A 15527-nucleotide genomic window follows, 5' to 3' on the forward strand; every position below is an offset into this window, starting at 1 on the left:
CATGGTGAAGCACCTCTTCAGGGCACCTCGACGCTCACCTCGCCGTTTACCTCGACAAGAATTGAACATCGCCATTGATTAACATAGTGAAGAAATATGCATTGCGGATTATCGTAGTTCATTTGTCCAGTCTCTTACGAACAGAGAGGTAATAAAAATGTTGTGTGATTCAGATAGTGATAGTGACTCGCCAAATACCTTGATATGGTGGCTATTATTAATTATGCTTTGTTTATGTTAAATTTGATCTGGTCCCTCAAGCAGCACCACCCATTCCGTTCCTCTACACTCAACCTACATGGGGTCCTTCCATCGGACCGAACATATGGGGGACTGCTGATTAAACGCACCATGCACCACTGTTGTTTGTATAGAGGGAGCGGCGGATTGAAAGAACCAATCAGATAGCAAGTTTCAAGCACCTCGCTACTGGAAAACAAAATATATTGTTCCTCATTTTACGGCGATGTGAGAAGGCGAGGTGCGATTCTTAATGAAAAACTTCAGCATGTTTGCACTCATATGATACTAAAATATTGTTTTGATTTACCACCGCCGGAGGGCGAGGTAAACGTCGGGATGCCTGGCGAAGTGCGATGCTTCACTATGTTTTTATCCTAAGCGTGTCAAGGTACCCTAAAGGCATCGGGATATCAAAGTATTTGGCGAGCCACTATCACTATCTGAATCACACAACATTTTTACTACCTCTCTGTCCGTAAGAAACTATAGACAGATGAACTACGATCAACAGCGGTGCAAACTTCTTCAATCAGTGGCGATGTTCAATTTTGAATGAATGTCGACGTGTCCGACGAGTCTTCATTATATTTTTACTTCGTCTTACCTCGATCTTCTCTTCTCGTCGCTTCGTCTTAAGTGTAGCAACAGTCAAGGACGTCTCTCCAACTACATCGTTCTCGTTGATCTGAAAACTTACACAATAAACCCATCTTATGCATGGGATCATTCAATCGGGTATTTCTCGGAATGTCCCTCTCCTCTTATGCAAGGGCCTAGCTATTCCTAGAATGCTCCTCCATTCCTAGAAATTCCGCTTCCTAGAGCGCTTACAAATATTAAACGGTTATGAAACATGAGAGAGCAAGGGAGCAACCTTGTTCTACTTAATCTTGAGGGAGGAACACACCTCTCAGCACCACCAGCTTGAGCCAGATATGGTCATGAGGTCATACTTTTCATAGTCTAATTAATATCTAATTTGCTTCGTCGATGATATCAGTTTTCGGCATATGCGACTAGCGTTATATCATTTCTATATTCGACTGGGAGAACATACTGGGAAGTGGTCATAATTAATAAAGGATCGTGTAGATGACCTAACACGGACGGAGAACTGAAGGGTTTCAGAACCTATCAATTGAGAGACCGTTCAGTCCTCCGCAGGTCCTATGTAAAACGGCAGATTTGGGTCTTCGTTTTGAATTTGAACAGACCCAGTTATAAAGCGTACACGTGAAGTTAAGAAAATTAGTCTGGAAGTTTGCCTTATTTAATCGCAGTATATATCAACGTTTCCAGTTTTAAGGCAACCCTCAACTGCACCAACTGGCGACCCCCTATAGAATCACATGACCCCCAAAACAAAGGGCGACCGCTCTAAAATACCGGGTGGGTTTTCGTATTTGTACTTGTAAAGTGGTTTGTTCCGGTCGGCATTAATTAACAGTCTGGCGACAATAATTTATAAACTTTTCGGGAGTTGAAGACACAATAAGTTATCCCCGGGGCTTGATAAAGGCTGTAAATCCAAAACTCGCTCTCGACCAAAAACGGTTTTTGTAGGGATTTCCAGCCTATGCATGTGACGAAGGGCGGCTGCCCTTAATTAGCAACTATGCATTGCCGCAGCTGTTGGTCCAATGCTCAATAAGTACATAAAGTATACAGGTCTCTTTAGAATTGTAAAACTCGGCCGTAAAGAAAATTCTGCTTGCCAAGGGCTCAGAGTCATAAACCTCAAAATTTAGTCTTGGTTAATCTATAAAACGAAATTGCCTTTTCCTAAAACTTTTCCCTCGTATAGCATCTGACCCCAGGCTTGGAATTTTCCGGGCCGGTCACAGTTATCGGTCTTTTCCCACATAAAATACAACAGAAAAATCAAAATCTGCTAAAATGTAACCCCAATCGTGCCCATAACAATAACGCACGTATTCGGAATTCGAAAGCGCGTTCCCGAATTATCGGCCTTAAAAGCTGTGAATTACATTTGCAAAAGCTCTGAATTACATTCGCAATTCACGAATTGAAATCAACGTCGATGAATAATGACAGAATGAGGAGAAAAATTCCAATCACGAAGTCAGGTGAGAGAGTTCATGTTTTTTGTAAAATTTTTCCCTAATCGCCGACAAATACATTGAATCCAACACACACCACCGACACTTTTAACGCCCGAGAATCAAGACTCAACACCAGTCATCTTATTACATACAACGAACCTGACAAATAACACTAATACGAGGGTGTAACAAATATTAACGGGACTGATTTTTTTTAAACTACGAGGGAGGTCTGGAATCAAGAGAAAGTTGATGCGCAAGTGACCTATACCGGTCAGGAGAGTGGGGGAACCGACTGGAAGTCGCCTGAGTCCCTTTTAGTATGAAACGCAACCATGAGCAAGACAAAAGTGCATATTGTCGTGGAGCGACAGATTATAATCAAGTTTTTGGCTAAGGAAGGCGCGAATTCCATGAAATTTTGCGGCAATTACGGGTACAGTTCGAGGACCAAATCCTGTCAGGAACTCGTGTATTTACATGGCACAAAGAATTTTCGGGAGGGCGTCAAAAGGTCGAAAAAGAGCCACGCTCGTCGTCCAAGAACAAGTGTGAGACCGAAGCCAACATTGAGGAAGTCCGAAATCTCATGGAGACAAATCGGCGCATAACTCTTTGGAAAATTGCCGAGGAACTGAACATCAGTTATGAGAGTGTCTACCAGATAGTGACACACGACTTAAAAATGCGTAAAGTGTCCGCTAGATGGGTTCTCCGTCTGTTATCGGGGGATCACAAGCAACATCGATTGGAGATTTCTCAACGACACTTGAATCGATTCCACCAAGAGGGTGAACCCTTTTTGAATCGCATCATTACCTGTGATGAATCTTAGGTGCACCATTACATGCCGGAGCCGGAGCAGGCGAGTATGGAGTGGAGAAAAAGTGGCGAGAGGGGATCGGTTAAGTCAAAGACACATTTATCGGCCGGAAGGGTAATGGAAACAGTGTTTTTTGATAACAGGAGCTTTTCAAGCTGACTTTCTCCACGATCGACGCACGATTAACACGCAATAGTATTGTGAATTACTGGATGCCGCTAAATTGTCATTTCGAAGAAAAAGGTAGAAACAATCGGTCAGAAGTGTCATTCTTTTACATGACAACCCCAGGCTTCGTGCCGCCAATGCCACAAGGCAAAAATTGGACGCACCAGGCTGGGAAACACTCGAACATCCGCCATATACCACCGATTTGTCCCCTTGTGACTTCAATTTTTTTGGATCTCTCAAAGAAGCGCTTGAAGACCAACATTTTGACGAGAACCACGGGGTTGAAGCATTCGCGCTCAATGGCTACGAGAATGTCGAAAAAGTTTCTACGATAATGAAATAAAAAGCTTCCAATTCGATGGGAAAAATATATTCCAGGGCGGGAAATTATTTAGAAAAATAATATATGTTTCTAATCTTAATTAAATGAAGTTAAATTTTTTTTGCGAAACGAATCCCGTCTATGTTTGATACATCCTGCTAACATTAGCCTCACCAACGAATTTGGATCGGATCGTTTAGCTATTACTTTTAATATCAACCTACAACCAACGCAACTTATGCTCTCCGTAGACCAAACTCCCGAAAAATTAAACCTATTCAAAACAGACACGAATAAAGTAAGACAAGTCAAACAAAATACGACGAAGCACTTGCACATAGCGAAGATACAGCACCGAAAAAAGACAAAATAAAAAGCAAAGTTGTCAAAAGTCTTATTCGAGAAACCCACAAGTTCATTTTACGTCAAACGAACAACTTTATTATAACCAAAAGAATTCCAGATTCCTGGAACACTGGCGTAATAATACCCATCCCAAAAAATGGACTAGACAATACATATACACAAAATTACAGACCTATTACGTTACTCTCGGTACCAAGTAACATTTTTGAACCCATTATAAAAAAACAGGCTTCAAACACAACTAATCGGGAAACATATTCCGAGCTATCAATTTGACTTTAAACCAAAACACTCAACTGCACATCCACTCTTTGTCTTGACGAACAACATACAAACAACACAACTAAACACTGGAAGAACAGCAAGCCTATTTATGGACATTAACAAAGCCTTTGACAGTGTCTGCCACAGAAGTTTGCTATATAAACTACACGAACTCCAAACAACAAAATACTTACTCTACTTAATTAAAAATCTACTTGAAAACCGACAACTTGAAATACGAATTGATACCACTCTCTCTTTTCCTTTCTCTCCTGAACAAGGACTCCCACAGGGTTTGCCACTCTCACCCCTGCTTTATAATATACATAGAGGACCAAAAGTTCCGCATAAATTCGCTAAAAATTGAACGAAATATATTTCATGAAAATGCTGGAACACGTCAAATATTGTTCTAAGTTGTGCGTTTTTTGACGTAACAGGAGTGTATACAGGGTTACCCATGTAGTAGATAAATGTACTTTTTCATTTTGTTCTTATCAAACCACATGTATATTATGACATTTTTCAGTTCTTTGAAAAATTCTGAACATATTTCATGTAACATACCCGTATAATAATAATAATACAATCAATGGATTAGGGAGCAATTAGAGTGGCCTTATAGATCACCTGGCCTCGCCCATATGGACTTTTTTATGGGGTTCTCTGAAACACAGGGTGTATTTAAATAACGTATGTATTTTAATAACAATATAGAGTTAAAAAATAAAATGAACCAATTACTATACGAACGCACACACATGACAAAAATAGCCGAAAGATTAACAAGACAGACAAGACAATCCCACTTCCTCTTTCCGTCGACCACCCTGTTGAAATACTATCAAGTGTAGCTTATAAGTTTGGTTTGTAGTAATGTTTAGGCACCTAAAGTTAAGAATTTGTACTATGAGTAGAAAGTTCAGTTTGGTAGATAGCTTTTTTCCAAGGAAATAAAGATTGTTTAAATATATATACATTGAATCGAAATAGTTCGATATAAACCCAAGCAGACGTTCCCCCGTCTCATAACACTGGCCAATAAATCTGTCCAAACTAATAATCCGAATGCCAAATAGTGGGCCTGTCAACGCTGTCCCACTTGACGGACACCGGAAACCGTCGAGATCGTGACCTATTACTTCCGGTCTCGACTGAGGCCCGGTAAACCTCTAATGCCAGGGAACGTCAAGACTCTTTATGTAGTTGACGATGAAGGCGGCTTAATTGTGACGAATTGGGATAAATCTCTAATTTATAGGATTATTATCATGCTCACGAAAAGACCTAATGATTTCTCTTTACTGATTGGATGGCAAAACGTTCGGTCCTCCGCTTGTCCTAATCAAAATTGAGTCAACAAGATAAGAAGAGACGGTATTTTGAATGAGTCGAGTGGAAGATTGAAATTGACTTCTTTAATTATCCCTTGTCATATTTCTCGATACATTCAAGGTGTATAAAGTTCCACTTATACTCTGTTTTTTGGGTTCTTGAGACTTTCAAAATTGGGAATTTTGAGCACTGGAATATCATAAATTAGGTTCCATATCTCTAGACATTGAAAATATCAGTTACCATGAAGTAATGAAATTTTTAGTGCGTCCAATGCCAGTCCAAAAAACCGTTCAGCACTTCACCCGCCCCGTCCAGAATAGCATTTGCCGTAATATCTCCGGCGCCATTTTGCTGAACCACGTCTAGAGAAACATCGTTCAGTTCTCCACCTCTCCTATTCGGTAGAGATTAATAGCTACCAAACCGTTCAGGTTCCCCTTAAAATGTCGTTTTCCGTTCTCCGGATTGCTCTCAAATAGCGCATTATAGTAAATGACTACTCCTGACCTGAAAAGGGAAAACTACCGCAATGCAACTAGATATCATGCCGGTCATACATTCAGATTAATTACAAATGTTTACCTTCTTTTTTTCGATGGTTTATCACATGAAATCAAGCGAGCAGTAATTATTAGCCAGTACTACCACGTCTGCGTGACTCTGACGAAAATACCGTAACTTCTAGTTATAACGTTGTCATGCACATGGAAATAATAATTGCAAACCTGTCTGCCCTCAAGTCTGCACGCACGTGTAATAATAATATGAGAAAAATATGCCCTTGTTGACATTTCAGCACGGAAATATGAGTCCGAAATTACTAAATCCCCCAATAATAGGAAATAGTCATGCTGCGGTTTGCAGTGAAGACATTCTTTACGTTGCATGTATAAAAATCGATATGAAAAAAATCTGAATTTACTACTCTTCTTTAACATGTAAAAGTGGCAACTGACAGCGTTTGCTTTGATTGGCCGGCGGCAGCCCATGAAACGCCTGCAGCTTAGAATGCGCACGCGTTTGTTTTAGTCCTAGCGAATGTCGACTTAAAATTCACCATTATCGATGCTAGTCCGGGCGATTTTAGAGTAAAAGTATGCTGCTATAATGCGACTTTTTTGAGTCGCTTTGGTAAAATTCTTATAATTTTTCCTTCTGAGATAAGTCAAAGTTGTTGATAAAACGTCTGCTTTTTTAAGCGGAATTTATTCGCTAACCTCCTTTCCGAAGAGTTTATTCAACAAACAGAGATTAAAGCAATAAATATAAGTCTATATTTCCGAGAACGGTTCGCTCACCGTAATCCTAAATAACTGAAATATTTCGTCTGGTCTTAGCCTCACCCTTTCGCCGGGGGCTTATGAGATTTTATGTAAATCTACTTGCTCTTCGGTTAAAATAAAGCTGCTCGCCCTGAGCTTTATGATATATTTTGCACTAATCGGTGTTAAACCGATTTCCCGGTTTTAACCCCTTGTTAGTTTGTGCTCCAGACAAAAGGAAAATAGAAATTTTGATTAATTTCGGCTTCGGTTGTTTGGAAAAATATAAACTTAATTGCCTGATCCAATAAAATCTCCTGGAATTTAATTAAATCGAGGTGACGTTTCCCTAATTATCAGTACAATCAGAAAATTCAACCCCTCGGCTCGAGGCATCTTGCTAAATGTTCCTGATACAGCGACGAGTATAAAATTTCCTTCTTTTCCTCGCCCTAGATTTTCATTAGATTTTAAAAGTACCGAAAGTCGTTATATTTCGCAGGAACAGAAAGGTTTAAAAAGATAAAAGCTCCTCTAATGTAGATTAAATTAAATTATAAGTTCGCCCATAAATTTCGTATAAAAAGACCCGCGCTAGATAACGGCGATTTACATAAAATGAATACTTTTAAAATCAAGTTACACGTGATTTTAGCCATAAATTTCCCGCTGAATCTGTGGAAGTAAGATGTGCTTTTCGGACTTCCAAAAACCTCGAATTACGAGGTTGAAAAAGAAGTGAAAACAAAGATTTCTTAATGGTATATGTAGACACAAAATAGTTGCAATTTTGAAGTCTGCACCATTTTGAATAGGGCGGATGGAGGACTAAACAGTCCCACACTCACATATGTATTTGGGGGGGGGGGGGGGGGGAGAGAAAGGGCAGCACCTTCCTGATGGGTGATTTTTCTAGGGGGTAGAGGGCCGGTGATTAAAAATTCCGCCCAGTTCGCCAGACTTGTTAAGGCCGACTCTACCACATCCAATCAAGGGAGAGACACCGTTCGATTATCCGTACATTTCATTCAAAATAGCGCACATTTAAGAATGGTCTTATTCGTTACAATTAATACTTCATTTCATTGAAAAGAAATTATCTTTTACTCAACACATCTTCACTAATTAAATATTACAAAATTTATATTCAAGTTTTGAAAATCGCTTTTGAGCAGTTTCATTTGTACATTACAAAAGCAATATAATATTTCAACGAGCCTGCAGAAGAAACTTAAATGTCTCCAGCTGAAGCTGATTTGGGCTTAGCTTCGTTAATCGCGTCACTGCATCTGTCCAAAGGGCAATCGTGCGCTTAAAGACCAGAATCAGTTTTTCCGATTAACGAAACTCAACATAAGATATCTCTTACGTATGGCAGCTGAACGTGAACTACAGGGGTGTCCCTTTTGGCCTCGACAGGGATTTATTAGGTTGCATGGAAAACGGTGGCGACAACCAAACAAACCACCAACAGTGTTCTCAATTAGAGCCGAGCTGCGACCAGCTCCAGATATTTCGAGAAATCTCATTAAATATATTATTCCCAACTCTCGTGATTTAAAAGGATTCATTAAAACTTTCTTCTTTTGCCTCCTTTAAATAGGATTTCACGATCTTTATTTTATTACACTTTAGAAGCAAGAAAATATTACAAAAAACTGCGAGAGCTCGTTCCTAAATTCAATAACAAAGTTTTCGAACTTTTACATCAAAATAGCCCGGATTCGTGGAATATGAATATTTAATTTCGAATTCGGAGACAGAGGGCCACTACGAAACAATATTAGTTCCATGGTAACGGCTTCTGTATCTTTAATGACTTCCTCCTCCCGTTAATCCAAGATGGGTTTAGTGCATCAAGTCCAGCACGAAAGTTTCTCTATTAAATAAATATGTTAGATAATTAATTTGCAAGCATTTGCCCGATGGGTGACTCAATGGTCTGCATTGGAATGTGTGCATTCGTGTTTATGTAACGCACGTAATGAAATTCTGTAAAGAGCACTGAGTACATAAAGCGATATTCCTAGTTTAGTCTGTTTTAATGAACAGGAACGTATGACCTAAAGTATAGTAGAAAAGCACAGAACTGAAGAAGAGATGGAAAAGTAGATGCCCAATTTTTCCCTCATGCCTTTAATATGTCTCACACTACTAATAAAGTTGTCTAAAAACACCTATGGATGATTCAAAAGGTTGCGCTCTCCAACACTCCTCTTCGGTTCAGATATAATAAGAAACTTTCTGCTAAACACAACACAACACCTTTCTCTTGTTTGATAACGCAAGCTATCAAAAAGATGTCCGTTCGTGCTGTAAGACCATCAGAACTTCATAAACCTATTTTGCGACACATCCTGAAACGAGTTCAGTTGGACGAAACTTAGATAGATTTCGCCGTCAAATGGCAAAGTGGCATTTGTTCCCAAGCAACAATCGTTGAACAAGTCAGAATTGTCAGATCCACCAGCTTTGGTAGACGTCGAGAGGCAAAGGGCAAAAACGTACATAGAAACACTAATAACTGGCAAATTGGCACTTTTTTTGTTTCGAGGTAGATATGGTTGAATATAGAATCAACTGCCAGAGTTGTTAGATATTTGCCAGGCTTCGAGCAGACCTGTCGGTGAAAGTTTCTGTATTTGTCAGAATGAACTCTGGAATACCGAGCGTATGAGCAAGAATTAAGGATTTACTGGTACAATTGAACAGGCCTCGACGGAAAAACCTCCCAATAAACTTTTTCTATTATGTAGCAATCTGAAATCACAAAACCTATTACTGAATTTCCAGGTAACAAATGCATAACCGTGAAAGCGAACGTAACTGTTTTTTTAAATTCATTTATTTATTGTTTTTTTTGTTATTTTTTTTACCAAAGACTGTTAGTGAGCACAAAATCGAAAACAAATCAATTTTCTATCAACCAATAAGTTTTTTCATCGTTAAAAACTATTTAATAGAGTTTGAATTGAATTTTTTACGAATTTTATAGTTGTTTTTCTCAAAAACTAATAGATAAATTTTGAATCGCATTACCACATTGAATGTAGTTTTGAAAAACCTTTAATTTGAGATGTCACTTGACTTATGTTTAAAATTTAAAAAATCGCCCATTTTGCCTTTTGGAAAAATAATAATTTGAAAAAAGGAAAAGGGAGGGAGAGTAGAATTTAAAACCGCATAGTATTATTTTATTATATTAAAACCCAGAACAGTATTAAAATTGGTAGAGGTGTTATCTTTCTAAGATATTTATATGATAAATAGCGTAAACTATCAACAAGTTAGCTCAGTTTTAAATGCGTTTTTGAAATATTTAAGTTGAAGAATTCAAGAAAAATATTTTTTATATAAATTGTGTAGAACAGGATGTCAATCTCTAGCCATCTTCTTTAAATTTTATTTTTCAATTCTGATATTTCAAAATCACAAGTACCACTGTTGCTAGACTTAATATAAATTCACAGATTTTACAGATTGTGCATCATTCTTCAACTGAAATTTTCAATTCTTTCGTATATCTCTGAAGCAGTAATGCCACATGAAAAAATGTCACTATCTCTAGATGGCTTTAACTGTTGGTTCCAATAGCTAAAGCTAACTAAATTTGTATATATCTATTACCATTTACGATATTTCCATGCTAGATATACTTATCTTAGACACAATGTATTTAACCTACGAAATTCCCTATTTTAAGTTGTTATTTTGGTTTGAAAGGCTTCTAAGGTCTAGGGACTTCGCTAATATAAAATTTCTTCTATTCGCAAGGAATTTTATATGTAACACTTTTGTGTGTTTATTTTCATTTTGTAGTTGTCTTTGTAAGTGTTCAAGATAGTGTGTTTTCTGTAGTAAAAACTTCTAATTTTCACCTTATGTACTAATCATTAGACTTTTTCTGATGTACATGCACTTGCTATGTATGGCATAAAGAAGTATGTTACAGGTCTATTTTGATTTTTCGTTTTATAGGCTGTCCAAAATTTTGCAAAAATTTGCCTATAAAATTATTAGGAAAAGAAAAAGTTAACAAGGGCTTTCATCCGAGCCCTTAGTAAACAGTGAATGTTAATTTTAGTTACTTTTATCTAGGAATGGTGCATAATTTCATTATTTTAACCGCCCCTACGTTCATGTGATGCGTTATTTCCAAACAAAAAAAAATCAAACAATATTTCTCCAGGAAATATATAAGCCTGATGGCACCATTTTTTGTTTCTCTCGTTTGACATGTGCCTTCGCTGTCAAACTTGGATTTGAGACTGGTCTCTCATTGTCAAATTCACAAGTCAAGAGTGACATTTTCAAACTTATTTGGCAACATCACTCTTCTCTTTTGTTTATACATATATGTAGTTTAACATTTGAGACTATGACACTTACCAACTCTGCCAGCTTTGGTTTGAGTCCATAAATTTCGACACAAACATCTCTTTTCGCAAGATTAAATTTTCTTGTTTACGAAATGTTTCTGGAATTAAAATCCATCCTAATCTCGCAGAAATTTTTCGCGCAGGTTGCAGGCTAAAAAAGACGAATTGTTGGTTACATATAAAGGTTGACACTTACGGTCTCTGAAAGCTTTTTATTACATTGCCAACATACACGAAAGTTTAAAGCTTACACGTCCCAAAACCACGGGTGTGTTTGATCCCTTATTTCGGAGCGCCTTGTGTCGCTGTTGGGCCCAATCCCTGCATATCTCCCTACAGGGGGAAAAAAGGTAAAATAAGCCCTTGAAAAGCTAATAAAAGCGGAAATGCATAAGCAATCTACAAAGTTGCGTCGATCAGTCGAAACGAGTGAATAAACGAAACACGGCGATCGCTGAAAGGCAAAGTCTAATCTCCGATTTCTGTCTCTCCTCTCTCCAAGAGTTACGTGAACTAGACGAGGACGACCGAACGTCCTCGGAAGAGGCCGAGCGCATGGCCATTTACTGAAACAGACCACGGATTTAGTCCTCTTCTTCGCTCCATTTTCAGTTTGGCGCGATACTCAGTCTGAGGTGTTTGTCCGTTTCCGTCTGGTCCCGACACGACATAAACAATGGTTTGTGACTCAAAAACCAGAACTTTGTGAACCGAAACCAGCTAACTATCACGTAAACCTTCGAGCAGCCATATTGGGTGACTATGTGAAGCTACCCAACTTAAACCGATTATTTTAGTTTCTCCGTTTGTTCCACGTTGCGGCAGCTGTAGACTGTTAAAGTGTCTTTGTTTGGAGACCAACCACCGAAAGGATTAACCCAAACAATCGGACATCAGCTACAGTAATCCGTGTGCAAACCTCGGTCCAAACATTGCTGCTGTCGCCGGACCACGTGGATGATGTTTATCTTACCCGGCATGTTCGGGAAGCACAAATCCAATATGGCCAAACTACGGTTCTTCGTTTCGTTAGTGCATTATTGTTTGTTTTTGTGTGTTAAAGCAGATTTCGAAAACAGCTGGACGATGTACATGGAGCAGCCCTGCTGTTCGGGGAACACGAATCATCACGTCAGACATCACAGAGGTTTGTTCACATAATTTATATGCATAGCAAAGGGTTTCTTTTCGCACTAAATTTACATTATAAAAAACATTAAGTCCTTCTGGTGTAATGTAATAATTTAGCCCTCAAAATCAGCTCTAATCATTTTGTTTGTGCCTCTGTCAACACTTTCAAGTGGAGGGATAGTAATGAGGTGCAAGAAGTCAGGGAATGGTGAAAGCTATTTATAAGGGTTAAATGTTTGCTAATAGAAGAAAGATCTTGTAGCAAATAAACATGTTTCATGGAGTTACAGCCAGGTTTTTGGGGGGTAATAAAGTACGGACGCTTTGTATGTGTAAGTACTTATCGTAATTTAGGACTTTCCACAGACAAAAATGCTCTGAAGATAGAGAGAATTTTGGAAGTGAACAGGTACATGTGGACTTCCATCCATTTCATCTATTTTTGAATTATTTATCATGAAAATTTTAAGATACGCTGATCTGGTTGCTGATCTGAAAAGAATAAAGACCAAATGTGTTTCCATAGAAACTTCCCAAAAGGATTTTAATCAGGAACACTTAGTTATTACAATTGATTAGGAAATTTGTAGCGATAATTTTCACTCAACTTTTGTACATTTGAAACTTTCAGGATAAATTGACTAACCTGAATTAGCCTTGTATTTTCTAAAAATTAAACGCCTAGGAGAAAAAAAAAAGTGAATACTTGTGATCAATATTTAAAACCTCAGGTAATTTCCTTAGTTCGAAATCGATCGAATTGAAAGTACTAAAATATTTATTTGAAATAAAACATCAATTGAAATGGTGCCTGTTTGTTTTAAGTATTTTCGTACCTTAATGTACTATATGAGTATTTACTCAATATGAGAATCCTGGCATTCTCAAGCCGATAACAGAATTTCCTGAAGCTAGTTGCAGCTTCATTTCAATACCATATTTACTCAATGGACATTATTATATTAAAGTTTCTCAATTCAAAAGAATGTATTATCCTGCGAATATATGAACCTAAGAATACTCAATGTAATAAATTAATATTCAATTGAAGCATTTACTTTTTACAAAGTAACCCACTTACTCAATAGGCCGCGATTAACCCTTATTAATAGGGCCGTAAGCCCACTTAACGTCGAATACTCCAAGTCTGGAACGATTCGAATCTAATCACTGGATAGATCCTTCACTATCATCATAGAGCCTAATAGGTCTTAAGATGGCGAAATTTGCATTGTATCCATTTATTCGTGCTATTTTGAAGGTAGTAAGGGAGAAAATTGTAGCTTCAAGGTAGTAGACCAATAAATGTTATTGACCCCAGTATTCTTGAGTTGTGTTCTTAAACCCAGAACCTTAGCTTCTCTTTGGGGGCACTACGGTCATCTACTGTTACTAAAGTTTTTACTTTCACTATGTCATGAAACTGTTTAAGCAGAAACCCCCTAAACATTGTCTTTTCTTGGGCCTTCTGTTCTTTTCTTTCTTGTACATATATGTGACATGGTACTGATGCTGAATTAACCCAGATTAGAGGTGTTAAACCTTATCACGAATTGTCTTTTCGTGGAGCTCTTGAAAATGGCTGAAATTGAGAAGAGGATCAATTTGAAAGAAAATATAACTCCTTCGTGAATCGGAGGGAATGCATAAATGACTTCGTGAGTTCCAGAAAATAAAAGTTTCGGTACCGGTAGCGATCATGCCGCTCCCATAAGGTTATATTGACCTTAAAGAGAAGCTGCAATTGAACATAAATTGAAGATTGCTGTAATAGGGTCAATAATTTCCATTGGTCTGCTACCTTAAAACTAAGATTTTCTTCCGTGCACTAAATATTGCTTTCAAAAAATATATCAACCGCCACTCACAATAAAACTCATCCCTCACAATAAAAGAATACTATTTGAATTTCCTTACCTAAAGAGTTCTTAGGGTGTATGGTGGATAGTGAAGCAACTTTCTAACTTTGTTCCAGTGATTTGGACTGTTCTTCTCGACGTAGATAATTTGCCATTGATTCAAATTAACAATTTGGCTTTCGGTTTACGACCCCATTAACAAGCATTGGTCGTGTTCCCACGTCCCCCCGGACGTTTAAATTTAACTCCTCAATATTCCGATCGCTCTACTCAAGGCCCAAAATACATTTCCGTTTAGGTTAGTTCAGGAGATGGTTTGACTTAACGATTTATTATTATACAGCATATCCACGGATAGATTTTATAACAGAAAACAATTTTTTATTTGTAGACTTAGAATACCGAGTACCCAAGATTTTTTTCTGGTTTAATAATTGTCTTCCATATTTGTGTTTGATTCCGTATCCACACAGATTATGCAGCTAAGCAAATTCCTAGTTTGTAATTGCCATAATTTGTGAAAAGTTTACTTTCCTTCATTCAAATTAAAAAAAAAACAATTAAAAGCTGCTCTTAATTAACCGGTATTCCCATTTAAACTCGCATAAAACCTTAATAAATTCGTTAAACCTCGGACACACACTCGACACCTATTGTTCCTTTTAAACGACTCAAACCCAGAGCTTTCGGGATCCCTTCCTCTGCAAACATTTTAATATTAAACCTGGTAACGAACTAATGTAATTAAAACATTAAAGCAAATCAACTGGATATCGTTAACAAAGGCACCAGACTTCGTATTCCTTTTCAGTTGCCCAACCATTAATGCTTTGGGTGCGGTTAGATGCAGGTAGAAGAGATTTTAGACAGATGGTTAAGTTAGATTTTTCAGTATCTGTAGAAGTTGAGAACAGTTGAGTTTCACATTTGCTCAAATATTATATAAGCTTTAAAAAGTTTGTCTTTATTTTAACCATTGCAGCGGTCATTTACCTATGTAATTGCGTGAATAATCGCTTATTAGGAAGCCGTATGGAAAAATGAATACTGATGATAAGTAGTAACGGGAATTATGTCTTAAGTTAAACACTTGCTTGTTTGTTTTGCTAAAATTCGGAAGCCATATGAAGAGGGTTCAATCAGTTTGATATTTTAGTGGATACATTTTCGTTTCAATCAGAACAAAGGTAAATACTGAGTACAGAAGAGCAGAGATCTCTGGAAAAGGTTTAGATAGATATTAACAGAGATTTATAGAAATTGAGAAACGATATAGTCTGGTTAAAACAGAAAAACAGAAAGAAAA

The 15527-nt window shown here is 37.7% G+C and overlaps 1 protein-coding gene across 2 annotated transcripts in view; it reads left to right on the top strand.

Annotated features, from left to right (window-relative positions):
- Sema2a (Semaphorin 2a) overlaps positions 1–15527 on the top strand; it is a 310532-nt gene that overhangs the window by 133877 nt on the left and 161128 nt on the right. The window contains exon 1 of one of the 2 annotated variants that reach the window (XM_066389790.1): positions 11843–12378. The exons of the other annotated variant lie outside the window; for it this stretch is intronic. Coding sequence (XP_066245887.1) covers positions 12189–12378 — 190 coding nt within the window. The 5' untranslated portion in view covers positions 11843–12188. Of the gene's footprint in view, positions 1–11842; positions 12379–15527 lie in introns of those variants that run through there. 2 annotated transcript variants of the gene reach the window in all.

Source organism: Euwallacea similis, chromosome 4 (genome assembly GCF_039881205.1).
Source record: "Euwallacea similis isolate ESF13 chromosome 4, ESF131.1, whole genome shotgun sequence".
Lineage (NCBI taxonomy): Eukaryota > Metazoa > Arthropoda > Insecta > Coleoptera > Curculionidae > Euwallacea > Euwallacea similis.